The sequence below is a fragment of the Centruroides sculpturatus genome, unplaced genomic scaffold (genome assembly GCF_000671375.1).
Source record: "Centruroides sculpturatus isolate CEXI.00-Female unplaced genomic scaffold, Cexi_2.0 scaffold1, whole genome shotgun sequence".
In the NCBI taxonomy this organism is placed as follows: domain Eukaryota; kingdom Metazoa; phylum Arthropoda; class Arachnida; order Scorpiones; family Buthidae; genus Centruroides; species Centruroides sculpturatus.
This window is the reverse complement of record NW_019384326.1, coordinates 1,583,751-1,599,208: the sequence shown is the minus strand read 5'-3', so window position 1 is coordinate 1,599,208 and position 15,458 is coordinate 1,583,751. Positions and strand designations below refer to the sequence as shown.

Below are 15,458 nucleotides of genomic sequence, written 5' to 3'. Positions count from 1 at the left end.
TGGTGTGATCTAATTGCTAAAGCAGTAACACACAATTGCTAAGTATCACAAATTAATGTGATTTTATGTTATAAAATGTGAATTAATTACTAAAATAAGAAGAATAGAGTGATGAAATTGGCTTCAAGTAATGTGCTGATGTATCAACACATAACGTTTAATTATTATAAATTATTATTGTTGCACTTTGTTATTCCGATACACACACTTATAAAAGCTTATTTAATGTTTTATCTGAATTATAAATTGTAAATGCTAATAACGAGTAAAGTCTTCGTGAAATCCGACCCCACTCGAGATATGACACGTGACCCCGTATATCTCTCCACCCCGTTGACCTTTAACCACCAAACTTTGATATCCTAAATACCCCTGATACACAAACCTCCCTGCCAAATTTTAGAAAATTTCGACAAAAGGCACAGGAGTTATTAAGCTTCAAATTGGATGAAAACAATCGTGCACTCCTCATACATATTGTATACCTGTTATTTACCTGTTTTCATGTCTTCTAGATAGTAGACTAGCCTTAATCTCAAAGGTTAGCAAGGCTTTGAAGCCAACTGAATATTTAATTTTAGTATAATGGTGCATTATTAAAGTAAAACTAGAGTGGAAACTGAATATTAATCCTATTCAAGAACCCTAAAGTCTAGTAAGGCAAGGCAACACTTAAGGCGATCTGCAAGGAGAAAGGGGAGGATCTTTTCATGAGAAAGTAGAGTAATAGGGCCTTGTTTAGGTGTCAGGCACGTGAAGAGAATTGAAATACTCCACGCGGATAGCCTGGTGAGGTGAGGTGAGGTGAGGATCAGTATTGGTGGTTTGTATCCATATAGAGGGCAAACTCGTAAGATCTCGAGGTTTTAGGGTAGGAGAAAACACTTAGTTTCAGGTTATTTAAAGCGGACTAATATCACTTTAGATGAACGTCGAAGGAAGTAAAATCCCCGAATGGACATGTCTTAAATAATTCATTTTTAATGGATTTGAAAGCACTTCAGCAATGTAAACCGGATTTCTTCTTCTTTTTAAAATTCAGACATCCCCCTTTTGCTGAAGGAAGAAGAATTGAAAAATAAAATAAAATAATAAATAAATAAATAATATTTAAAAAATCCCATTGAAAAATCATAAAAGAAAAGACAATTTTGATGGATTGTCCATGGTTACATTTATCAGAAATTATGTATAAAATGCTTCTCCCCCTTCCCTCACTTTTTCCTCCCTGCTATTTGTCAAGAAGTGTTAAGAATGAAGTTTTTGTTTGCAATTTTTCCCTATTTTTTTCTCCCTCCTACCCCCTTTTTCTCTTCTATATAAAAATGGTGAATCTTTTCTGTCGTGCAAGAACAGATGCCATTGACAGGATTATTGGAAGTAAGATTTTCAGTTTGCTGATCCGTAAGCAAACCAAAAATCGTAACGACGTAACAATATTATCCAATGATGGCTTTACGTGTCATTATCTGCAGGACTACCGGGGTGAGTGATGGATGAGCTTAATGGAGCTTGAAGAGTCACGTGAGAGGGGAGGGAGGAGAAAGAGTTAGAAAATCCTCAAAAAAAAAAAAAAAATAACCCAAACAACGCGAGAGAACGAGTGGGGAGAGCACGAGACCAGTAAGTAAGTACCAAACAACGCGAGAGAGCGAGTGGGGGGAGCACGAGTCGAGTACCAAACCACGCGCGCGCTACAACAGTTTAAAAAAAAAAAAAAAAACACTACCCTCGTGACGTAATTATTGTTTGCGGCAACACGAATAGTTTACTTATCGGATGTGGTATTTGGCGTAACATCCTGTCGTGCGTTGATTTACGAAGTGGACGGTTACACCGCTTCCAAGGTTAGTAAAAAGTAAGCTTTGCACCCGTTGTGACGTGTACGGGTAGTGTTAAACGTTCCTTTAAACGGTAAGGGGGTTGTTTATTTTTAATTAATTAATTTAACCGCTTAACGACACTTATCCTATTGTTTTCGTGCTTTAATTTAACTATAAGAACGATCTTCGCTGGGGTCGGAGTTTTAATATCGGAATCTATGCCCTGTACTCCTCTCTTCTTAAGTTGTTTTCTTATAAATACACGTACATACACACAGACTAACGACTCGTTCGAACGTTAACTTCTAGACTGGACGTGCTTCTTTCGATAATCACGAGAATTTTTAGGATAAAATAATAATTATTCGCTCCTAAACTAATTTGCGCTTTGATAATTGTTAATTAATCGTTACTTTTAAACGTAATCAAGAAAGTACTAATGGGCAATTAAGCGATTGTGAAGGGAAAAAATTTAATAATAATAATAATCTATTTTTATGAAATAATCGAATTGTACATCTTATTTTTGCAATTTACTATCAAAAATTTGTGTTTAGGACCAAACATTAAACGTTACGCTTGCTTACAAAGTAAGACTGTAATTTAAGGTATTTTTATGCTTTGGTTAACTGACTTTTGCACACCTTGCGTAGAGATTAAACACACAGAGTGGGTTAAAAGTCCGTTAATCTTGTTTATTCTTTACGTTCGAATCTAAATCACAAAGCAAAGTTTCAAGACGTTTTACTTTCGACGACGGTTAATCGACTTTTGGCCCACCCCGTACTTAATGGAAGAATTTTCACGCGAGTTTTATAAATTTAATGTTTAACATAAATCAATAATATAAAATAGAACTTTATCGACGTAAAGAATTTAAGTAAAATACGGCTCTCTTGCCTCCCTTTTCACCCCCTTTTTTTTGCATATATTTCCCTCATCCTGTCTGACTACAACTACAGTATTTATACCTGTGAGAGCTGTCTCGAAAGAACAGTTACTCTATATATATATATATATTTCCTAGAACTGTTTTGTTTAAATCACTTCCCCCCTTTTTTTTATCAGCAAGAAACAGGAGTTAGAAGTAGTTGCAATTTTTAGGGATCATTCGAAGTCATTTGGGATTTCTACACGATTCTTTCGGATAGTAAAACATTTAAAGGATTTATACCATCGCTCAGTAACACCCTTTGAAAACTTCCTCAATTGAGATAAAGGGATCAATTCACTTTGCAAATATCCAAAATGATATTTTCCTACCCTCCATTCGAAGATTTATGAGCTATCTCCACCCTCTTCCATGCATCATTCGGTTCATTTTGTGTATAGAAAACACATCGGATCGCGTTTTAGAGGCTCCGTAATTAAATACTGAACGTATACGTGACCTCGTTATAACGCTATAAACGGTTTTGCGCTGCTTGATATCCTATATACAAGCTGCAGAAGCTGAGGACTCTTGAGCAATATCGGTTATTGCTAATGTAAATAGGACACGTTCCTGAACCTGTTAAGTAAGGACACACACACGCGTATTGAGTAATTTAATGCGTGTCCTTTAAAGCGAGGGTGAGGGTAGAAGTTGTTGTTCTTCAGGTATGAAACTGTTGCAGCCCCCCTTCTATAGGGTAGAGATTGAATTTCCATAATTCTATATTCACCATAATGATGTGTAAAACCATTATTTTGATGTATGAAAGATCTTATTTCCTTTCCACTGTATTATAGAATCATAAAAGAATTTTTTTCTGTGCGTTGTATAATGTGTACAGAAGGCTACTCGTACAGTTATTTAATACACAGGATCACCTCCTTTTACTTAATGATATTTTAGTAATTTCATGCTTGAAAGACAATTTTTATAAGCATAAAGGAGCAAAAAATTCCACTTGTTTGCCATAAAATTGTGTAACATTCAGTGCGCCTCTATCTAATTTGCATATTATATCAGTCCATCAATATTGTACAACCTTCAAATATCGAAAGTTTTGCCAGTTTTTTTCTTTTAAAGTTTTTTAAAAATTGTCTACTACAACAGATGTTTCTATATAGTTTTGGAATTTGTTTACTTATATTCCTGTTCTTATTTTATGTGTATATTTACAATTATGTGGATATTTTGTTGAAGGTTTACCCCTATATAACATTAATATATAGTTTTATTGGGCTTATTTTGCAGGTTTTATCCCCTTTGTGTCCAGCTTTTGTTCTGTTTTACCCCTTTATAACACTATTTTATAGTTATATTGAAGCTGTGTTATAGGTTTACCTTCTATGTGTCGAGCTTATGTTCAGGTTAACCCCTATATAACATTAATTTATTGTTTTATTAAGCTTATTTTGCAGGTTTTATCCCCTTTGTGACGAGCTTTTGATCTGTTTTACCCTTTATAACACTATTTTATAGTTATATTGAAGCTGTGTTATAGGTTTACCTTCTGTGTGTCGAGCTTATGTTCAGGTTAACCCCTATATAACATTAATTTATTGTTTTATTAAGCTTATTTTGCAGGTTTTATCCCCTTTGTGACGAGCTTTTGATCTGCTTTACCCTTTATAACACTATTTTATAGTTATATTGAAGCTGTGTTATAGGTTTACCTTCTGTGTGTCGAGCTTATGTTCAGGTTAACCCCTATATAACATTAATATATAGTTTTATTGAGCATATGTTCATGTTTACCCCTGTATAACGTTGGGTTATAGTTCAATTGAAGTTATGTTGCAGGTTTTACCTTGTTAAGATTTTATTCTGTAATATTCGTAGAAGAATTGTAAACAACTGTACGGTACCTTACGATTGCAATCAACCTTTTACCTCGTTATACCGAATGGTGAAGCGATAAGGTTTTGATTTTTTTTTTGCATGACTTCACCCATAACTTCCGCATGTTTATATAATTATCCAACAGTTCATTGTAAAATCTTCGTCTTGTATTTACGTCTAACATTCAGGAAGACAAATCTAAATTTAGTACTCTTCCAGGGAATTAAAAATAGTCATTTCGCATCATATACTTGTACACTTTACGTGTACTTATTTGAATTATTTTGTATTTAAATTGTTAGAAATAACAAAAAATTAAAATATAAGCATTTACTAATATTTAGGGGAATTTAGCGACGATAAAGATACCGAAATACGCGATTTCGTTCGATTTGTGTCGAATTTTGTACGCGTTATTAAAGACAGGACCACAAATTGGGGATTATTGTATTCGGAAGACCAATTAACTTAAGTTTACTTGAAAACATTTAAGTAGGTTAAATACTTTACGAAATATATAATAAAATTCGTCTCGACTGTACGACACGTCATTGAGTATTTTTAACGCGTGCGAAGGACTTCTAAAGGATTTATTTTATTAATAACTGCTTAATATTTATCAACAATAAACAATATAAACTATAATAAAGTAGATTTAAAATTAAAACAATAATAATTCATGTCTTTAAAAAACACAGGAAGTTATAAAACATTCACAAGGAAGGAAATACAATTCTTGGAATTACTTTTACTTTTAAAAAATTCTACTTTCTATGCTTGGACACGACCGGTGACATTTTCGAATATTTATTTTATACACCGAGTCAAGTTAATAACCTGTTGCTGCAACAGAATTCCCAAAAAAGGCCCCCCGAAACTTGCTTCAGAATGTTGGAAGATCATAAAATAAAATAGAAATATTTAATTTTAATACGTAAAAACAATACACCAATAGGGATAAAACAGTAATTCATCCCTCCTTTACAAATTTTAGTGTATCAGTGAGTATTTTTAGCAAGCACGTGAACTCTACTAGGTGTTATTGACGTGTTACTAAGAAACACTACTGCGCTCGTGCTTTCTAGTGTTATAAACTATACAATTGCATGATTTTAAGTGTTAATGCGTCGACGAGATGACTTTTCGATACTTTGACGGGATACCTGCATTATTTATCAGACCATAACGCGTTGAAAGGTGATTTGAACCAGTTTTTGATTGTAGAAGGGGACATAGAAACAAATGAAAAAAAAAAAAAAAAAAACATGCATTGTGCTCGATTTTGTATGGAAATTGCGTAAAATACTATTTGCATCTGTTTTGTTTGTGTTCTGTTTGTGCAGCTGTTCATACAAAATAGGATTTTGTAATAGCTTTGTTTAGAAATTATAGTGTTTTCCTTTTGTTAATTATATATATATATATAGGTACTGTACTATTCGAATAGAGGGATGTGTATTGTTTTTCGGGAGATTATACACTAATACTTATTAATTTGATAAAGGTGAGTGTAAATTTCTGTTTATTAATACTTATGGGGAACTTCGGCTGTTCTTCTACCACATTTCTCGTAACTTTTCTGCATTTCTTTCTGTCCAGGAGCCCACCAGTGGCCAACTAAATGACACTAAACGTTGGTCGTGGGTTCTCACCTCACCAGATGGCTCGCTACTTGGAGTTTTATTCACGTGCCCAACGACTAAGTATGGTCTGTTTTCTCACATAAAGTCCTCCTGGTAGCTTATTTACGCGGTTAACTAACTTTTGGACCACCCTACTGAATTTCTTTTTTTTAAAATAGTTTTGGTGGTGTTTATAGTTTCGTCTTTGGAAATATTTGATGACGAAAACACGCGAATTCCGTTAACTTATTTGTTGATAATTCTTATAATAATTTTAAACAAATATTGATAAATTAATTTCGATTTTACATGCAGACATTTTAGATTTTGCACGCGGATGTACAGTACGTAAATATATATATACCAGGATGAGTTATATTCATCATACAATGCTCTATAACATGAGTCCCAGATTATATTTCCAGTTACAATATCCGGAAATTTTTCTATTGTATGGCAAATATTAGAATGCTTTATATTTTATACAGTGGTTTCCCTTCGTGTACGAGTAGATTAAACCCGCATATAACGTAGTAGAACGTTACACAGAAGTATTTTCTGTATCTACCGCACCGAATTAAAATTTTGAATATTTTATACTCTTATTCACAAAAAAGGGGATAGATTTTATAGAAAAGGAATTGATTTAGGATTGATTAAGGCAGCGCAACACGTGCCTTTTCGTATGTTGCATTGTCTTATTCATTCGGGCACGTGGAAAGACATCCCTCCTCGGCAGATTGTCATGTAGGGATGTGCATTCTATAAGAAATTGGCCCTTTACAAGTGTTATACTCGTGAAGAAACCCGAAAATCTCCACCGCGAGATGAGAATCCCCTACCAGCTATCAAAGTTCAGTGGTTTTAGATAGAATGATTCCACTAAAGTTATGTTTAAACATGGAATAAAACATTTTAAACATTTAAAGGGAAATGTTTAATTTAAGGATTTTTGAGGGCAATTTAAATATTTAAACACTACGCCCGGTCATCCCTCCGCTCTGTGGGGTGACCACCAGTGGCCGAGTGGATAGAACAACTGAACGCTGGAAGTTTGGTCGTGTGTTCTTACCTGGTCAACAGGCCAGAACGTGAAGTTTTCCGGGTTTTCTTCACGTTTCCCATAAAGGACCTCCATAGATTGCTCATGTGTTGCGTTGCTGTATACGAATAAAACCAAACNAATATTTAAACACTACGCCCGGTCATCCCTCCGCTCTGTGGGGTGACCACCAGTGGCCGAGTGGATAGAACAACTGAACGCTGGAAGTTTGGTCGTGTGTTCTTACCTGGTCAACAGGCCAGAACGTGAAGTTTTCCGGGTTTTCTTCACGTTTCCCATAAAGGACCTCCATAGATTGCTCATGTGTTGCGTTGCTGTATACGAATAAAACCAAACGAACCGTAGTGGAGGATCCGGAATCGAATCCGAGCAGATGAAAAAAATCCCAAAATTTTCCTGGTAGGTCTTATCTCGTATAGGTCAGCTTCCGTCTCTCACTACCAGGCCATCCCTTTTGTGAGCCTGACCGAATCCGCAGTGGGTATAGAAGAAGAAGGGCCTCTTATGCCCAAAAGGAAGATTACCCAGAAATGAAACGTGTTATAAATTATCGTCTATTTGGATAAACAATATCTAAGCCAGGGAGGGGATGTAGATTTTACACGTTCTAATTCGGGCCTCCTAATGTCGATTGAAAATTTGTAAGGATTTACACCTGTACTTTAATAATTGAATGGAATTTATGCACTCAAAACTCTTTACTCTGCGTATTTTTATACAAAATAATCGAAGCGTGAAGCGACAGAAATTGATATATCGTTTCAAAGTACAGTTAATTTCCTTTTAAATCGCAATGAATAATAATTTATAAATGTTAGAAGTTTTAATTGTAAAGGGAATATAATTACACGAGTAATAAATTTAATTCTACAAGTCGTTATGTGGTGTCTTGACTTCACACCTAAGATTAGCTTAGGTCCTCGCGTTACGAGCGTACATTTAGGGCCTTATTTATTTTAAAAATCCTGTATATTACCTTTTATTGGAAGTGGCGGGGCCTCTTATTTATTTAAGTTTAGTGCCACTTTATAAATCCATCCCTGTATAAAGTTTCAAGCAACTTGTATTTATCTGTAGGGCATGGATGCCAGCAATTATTATATGGTAAAGGATAATTTATTATTCAGTTTACAATTCGTACAGTCGTGTACAATTGCAGGCTCTCGAGGCGTGCAGTATTTCACGAATGTAGGATTGCAAAAATCGTATAATTCCAAGAATTCCTCCACAGCTTCAAGTTTTTATTACAGAAATTTTAACCATTCCAATTGAAATTGTCTGTATTAAAAAAAAACAAAGCAATTTCCTTACAACTTAATCTAAATAAACACGGGTTATAAACGGGCAATATTAATTTATTTTCCATGGTTTAATAAATAACTTATGGTATCAAGCGGTTTAACAGTGATTAATAATACCCATGCCAAGTGTTGCCATCTTTAATGATTCGGAACGGCATCTTCGCTAAGCAGACTTTACAAGTAATCAAAAATTTGTAGCCGTTTATTTATATACGAGAAGCAACCGGAAGGAGGAGGAGGAGGAGGGATGAGAAAAGGGGGAAAAAAACAATAGAGAGCCATTAACAATGGAGCATTGCAAGAGTCACTCGGCAATTATAATGAATAAAGAAAAGAGAAGAGAAACTAATTTAAAATGAGAATTTCTTTTGAAATTCTGATTACTTCTAGAAGCAACTAAAGAAAGTATATTGTGTGTGTGCGTGTGCGGTACTCGATGCTGCAATAGGTATCAAGGGACGTGAAATAGATTCTGCTTCATCAAGTGCCATTCGAGAAGTCGAAAATGGAAAGCAATACATAAAATAGTCGATTCTACTTTCAGATATTCTCCTTTTTAGAGAAATTTTTGATCCACTAAACGTATTTTAAACGTTTTTAATGGTCAATAAAGGAACATAGAACATCGATAAGTATTCGGTTTTCATATTCCAATAGGCTCTTGTAGAATACAACGAATGGACTATTACAGTAACAAAAAATACAATTTTCTTTAATGCAATTCTTTAGTTTTATTTTATTTTTTATTTTATTGGATAGTTTCTTTTTTTTTTAAATTTTATCAAAGTAATATAACACGAGGAATTTTATTGAAGAGTAATACAAGAAGCCGAAGAGTTTCTGTGTTAATTTCTTATATATAAAATTCTTCTTAAGTACTTTTTAATTTACGATTTAAGTTTAATTTAGTACAAGCTAAACTATAAATCGTTTGTATTGTTGTCTGCCCGTACGAAATTTTAAAAAAAATTGTCGCGAAGTTCGACTAACAGAAGCGCTGGGCCATCGAAAGCTTATATGGGGTATAACGGGCTCTTTCTGCACCTTACTGTGCCCTCTTTTGTCATGATTTTGAATAGATAAAATTGGTAGAATCATTCTTTAGTATTATTACGTATTTAATGTTATATTTACTAACAGAAAATAAATTTTATAGAGGCAGGAACCCGAGGAGAAACCTCCAGTTCTTCCACTCTCGACGGGCCTGAAGAGAAGTGGAATTTTAAAAATTACTTTAAAATTAAGTGTTAAAGCTTTATGTAAACGACAATTATAAATTCAATAGAGTGATTTTATTAGAATTTTTATGGACCTTTTCAATATTATGTATACACATACCGAGAGAGGAGGACCCCAAAATGCTATTGGAACTTTCTACAGAATATTCTATGCTATTAATATTTATCATGTTGCAAAGTAAGATTTAAGTGCTAACGTGGGGGTGCCTAATCTCCAGTTGCGAGTAGTAACACCAATGTGCTGGGAATGTCACGTTACGAACTGTGTTATCCGGTTTTATTCTGAAGAAACCTTTAGAAGGTGGGTGCAGCTGGACCTTGTTCACCCCCTAAATCCACTCCTGTACTATAAAATTTACTTCTTGCAATGGAAAAAATTGCATGATTTTTTAAGTATAAATTCAATGACTTTAATGCAAAAGACGTCGTCTTGACAGGATGGCATTATGATTTTTTTTTCTTATGACATTTCAAAAAGTCGAATTTTATCACATTAAACAGCTTTACTTTCAACTTCCTGCATGTTAATGAGCTGAACATTAAATATAATTAATTAGTCAATTATTAACTTGACTTGCTCATTTTACTTCCTCCCTTATCAATGTTCTAAGAAAAATCTTTCGTTTAAAAATAAAAGGAAATTATGACTAAATTAATTTCTCTCTTTTTTTTCCTCCTATTCTTTATTTCGTTTTCATATTCCTCCCCTTCCATTTTCGGGCAAGAATTTTCAAAAAATTTCTCTCTTTTTATGGTATTTTTATCAGAAGCATTCTTGTATTTCATTTACTGTTATCTCCATTAATTGTTTCAAAAGAAATATGATAATCTCTTACGTAATTCATTAACTTTTGCTACTGTCTTGGAATGAATAACACGTAATTTATGTCTTAAGACACCAATTAATTGTGCTAATATCATCTATTACGAATTTCCTTGTGCTAAAATGTGTTAGTGTGCGATAAGTTCTTAACTTATCAAAAAGACAATAGTTACAGCAATAATTTAATATTGTTTTTTTGGTAGCATCAATGCTTTTATTGGCACCTTTTTGAATCCTCGAAGCTTTATTGGTATTATCAATATTGTGTGGGTAATAATTTATAGATTATTAATTAATATAGCTAGAGAATAGTTAGATTAGAGTGTATATTACGTTATCAAACACTAGCATTTAATTTTACAGTAATTTTTCAGTAACATCTAACTGAAATTTCTTGTGATCATTTCTGTGAAATCTCTTATCTTCAGTACTTTATGCAAATGTTTAAATTGCTTCAAAACAAATTATGCAAACGTTATTTTACACTGTAAAACTTAATTAAGCATTTTATTTTATGTTTACGGCAAGTTACTTGTCGTGTTATACAAATTACCATCGTGTAACATGATGTTGTGAATGAGACTTTTTACACTTCTACACGTTTTAAGCGTTATAAATATATTTGCAGGAGATAATTATTATGTCATTTTAACTCATTACAAAATAGCATTTAAAACAGAAATATTAACGACAATTTTAATCAAATTTACTGATATTTTTGCATTATTCCCAAATGTCAAACGGCAACTTTGCCGTTACGTTTCAACTTGAATGTATCGATACGTGTAAATATTTTATAAAAATACATGCTAAATTCTTTTGGTAAAACATTTAAGAATGATTTAAAGTGTTTAAAATTTAATTATAATTAAAATTTTTGTGTGGCAGGATGAAGATATTAATGCACTGATACCATCTATTGACAATTGAGAAAAGGGTTGCAAAGTGCTAATTTTACGTATGCTTCCAGCCAATTTTCAGCATAAAGTTTTATATCTGGGAATTTTCGTAATTAAGGAAAGATAATAAACATCCTTTGAAGTTATATATTGATTAATTGCTGTCATAATGGTAAGTCTTATCTCTTTACTTATCATTTTTGTATTTTCTAATTGCGACCGAATAATTAATTTCCGACTCTTACGTAAATTAATTAATTTATTGATGTTTATTGTGAGGTTAGATAATAAATTTTCGAATATGTTCTTTGTTTATAAGTGTTATTTTTCCTGTTGATTTTAATAATAAATTACACCTTTCTCCTACTCGTTTAAATAATGGAAACGTTGAGGACATACGCCATCTTCCCTTCTACTTTTATCTCAGTTTTCAGGAAAGAATCATTTCTGAATGATTTTTCATCTTAATACATGCTTAAAGTGATTCTAATAACTTAAAATTAATTAATTCGTGTTCAGTGTAACACGTAAATGTCTTAAGAAACTTTTTAAATTATTTCTTAAGCGATGGAACACGTTGAAGTCTATTTGAAATTCGTGTCTAAAGCGTTACAGATGTTTACTTTTTTGTAGATTAAATGATTATTATAAGCATAACTTGGCCCACCAGTGGCCGATTGGATAGAACCACTGAGCACTGGGGTCCCCTTGTGGTCGATTGGATAGAACCACTGAGCACTGGGGCCCACCAGTGGCCGATTGGACAGAACCACTGAGCACTGGGGGCCCACCAGTGGCCGATTGGATAGAACCACTGAGCACTGGGGCCCACCAGTGGCCGATTGGACAGAACCACTGAGCACTGGGGGCCCACCAGTGGCCGATTGGATAGAACCACTGAGCACTGGGGGCCCACCAGTGGCCGATTGGACAGAACCACTGAGCACTGGGGGCCCACCAGTGGCCGATTGGATAGAACCACTGAGCACTGGGGGGCCCACCAGTGGCCGATTAGATAGAACCACTGATTGTAGTTGGTCTTGGGTTTGCTTCTCGCCACGTGGAGTTTTCCGGATTTTCTTTACGTTTGTAACACCTATATAGAGCCAACTTTTCATTAAAAAATTTCCATGGAGGCATTCTCTTTGCCATTATTCCATCAATCCAATCGTTAATGCACTGAGCCCACTATACTTAAGATCCTAGACCTTATACAATATCATGTATCATGGCGATACGGGTTTCACATTATATAAAAGGGGTGTCGTAAATCCACGTTTGCCTACAAAACTTATGACATAAACACTATTGCAATTATACGGGAGTTAACATCAGCGTGTTGTCTACTGCTGATGTCCTCCGTAAAGGAATCAAACAGCATAAATATAGGATGGAGAACGATGATGATCCATACTTACTATGATATACTAGTGCGTCTGGACCGGCTTCGAGCCCAAATTCTCTTATTTCAATGCAATAAATTTAGTACTTGCATGTACTCATGAAATGTGGAGAATGATGTATAGAAGTTATAGTAGACTATTTATAGACATAAGTATTGTTATGTATTTACAAAATCTCTTCTTACTACTGGAGTTTCCACTTTTGTAATGATTACGAGCAACCAAATAGTCTTAAATTAATGAGAACTCACGAAGAAAGTTTACGGAAAATTTAGAATAATTCAAAATATTAAAAAAAGCAGTTTATTGCAACCGCTATATACAATTCTGGAGATGAATCATTAGCATAGCATTATTCAGATGAAGAATTCTTCCTCTTATACGTATCTAATTACTGTATCAACTTTGCAGTAACCATATAAACCAAACCTATCAATTAAGCCCATTGCTAGGACTGTTATAAACGCCCATTAACGTTATATGGGCTCTGTAAGCAAGCCGTTTTTCTTGGTCTCCACCAGACCAGAAGAGTTCAAAAAATTGTTGTCTATTATTATTAAAAATTAACTCGAGTTTGCCTCTAAGCTAATTAACTTAATGTATTGTTTTGATGTACGCAAACAATTTCCATGTGAAATAAAATATAGAAAATATAAAATTAAATATTGGAAAAAAAAATTATGCCCTTGGGGATAGAATCTTTTATTCCCTGCAAAATAATTTATTGTATTTTGCAGGCCTACTTATTTTTATTTATTATTTATTTATTAATTTGTCTTGTATTAAAGTGGAAAATACCAGGAAAATAGTAAAAGTATACAATTTATGAAGTAATGACTAAAATTTGTTTCCTTAAATGCATTTAACGTCGAGTTTTACCTGTTTCCACACACGTTGACTGTAAGTAAAGGTATTATATTGTTGACTCATCGACCGAACATGCATACTTCAATATAAAATGAAACTGGTTTTTGCTGTCTTGTGTTTAAAATAATTCCCTTAAAATATGAGATAATCGACCTAAAATTAACTCAAAATTCAAAGGTTAAAGGAACGAATGTAATTTCGTTGTATTTAAATCTTTATCCGTGCTGTAAATTTACTTGTCGTATGCACGTTACTGTCAGGAGGGAAGATTTCTGATTGAGCTTTAAATTTTAGTATTAGAATATCTAAATATGGCCGAAGTTATATTTTAAAAAAAAAATCCAGCGACGAGTTGCGTAACTTTCCCGGCAAAACATTTAAAAATTGCGTGTGGCGCAATCTGTTACGAGATTTTATTTTAAAACTTTTATTATCATTAATTTTTATAAAATGGTAAAAAGATTAATTTAAGGGTATATATGAGGTTTATAAAAACAAATTGTAAATTCTAATAACGAATATAATCTTAAGTTCGACCCACTCGAGATACGACACGTGACCTCCTCTATCTACCCACCCCCTCGACCTTTAACCACCAAAATTTAATATCATTAATCCCCCTAATACACAAACCTCCTTGCAAAATTTCTGATATTTTCGATAAATTTCACAGGAGTTATTACGCTTCAAAGTGGATGTACAAAATCCTTCCCCCCCACACACACACAACACATAAGGGACACAATGACTTATTGAAGGATCAGTTTTTTGACCGATTCCCATAATTTTCCCCTGTTATACAGTTATGAAACCGTCCATTAATTACGTGTACAGTTTTTGAGTCATTTTTTGACCCCTTTTGGATAAATCTCTTCCCCTTTAATTACGTGTACAGCAAGTCACCGACCCCCCTCACATTGAAGAAACGATTAAAAAGTTCTATAAATATTCTTAGAAGCCTCACGTGAACTAGTAAGTAGGCATATAAAAACAAATTCGTATGCCACTAAAACAGTTACGTAGCTAATAACTCGACTCCCACTCCCATAAACTGTACACGTAATTAATTAATTAATGGATGGCCCCGAATCTAAAAAATGTAGTCAGGTATAAGTACAATGATTACACGAAAGGCCTCATTAATCAAATTTTAAGTCTGAACGATCAGCAATTAAGCATTATGCTCTATTAGGTCCTATTACTTGGTAGTAACGCTGAAGCATTACTACGAAAACCAGTTATGGAATGTCATTGCCCGAAAATAAGGTATTTTTCCATTATACCTTACTGTATTTGATGTTGCAAGGTCGGATTTCTAAATGGGCACAGTAGGCCCGAGCCTAGAGCAGTATATTCATATAACGTTTTAAAATTAAAGTCTAAGTTAGTATCAGAAGCATTTACGTTTAGTTTACTTCAGAAAATGTGGTATTCTAGAAATTTATAGCCTGTGCCTACAGAGGCAAAAGGGTGGAACCAATATATCGGACTAAATCCATCATCATCCGAAGTCGCCATTTTGAGTATAGCCGAGCTTATAAGGGCACGCAAAAGAAGCCCTCTTAATTAATGCCCATAACGGAAAGAGTATGAAAAATAGTAAGAATTAAGTCAAGATTTAATACAAAATATGCACCACCCATCGTGGC

General features: G+C 33.8%; 1 protein-coding gene across 1 annotated transcript in view; it reads left to right on the top strand.

The window, feature by feature from the left end:
- Positions 1-1,830: 1,830 nt before the first annotated feature.
- LOC111627456 (protein draper-like) overlaps positions 1,831-15,458 on the top strand; it is a 59,926-nt gene continuing 46,298 nt past the window's right edge. The window contains exons 1-2 of the mRNA XM_023371031.1: positions 1,831-1,914; positions 11,529-11,711. Coding sequence (XP_023226799.1) covers positions 11,709-11,711 — 3 coding nt within the window. The 5' untranslated portion in view covers positions 1,831-1,914; positions 11,529-11,708. The remainder of the gene's footprint in view (positions 1,915-11,528; positions 11,712-15,458) is intronic.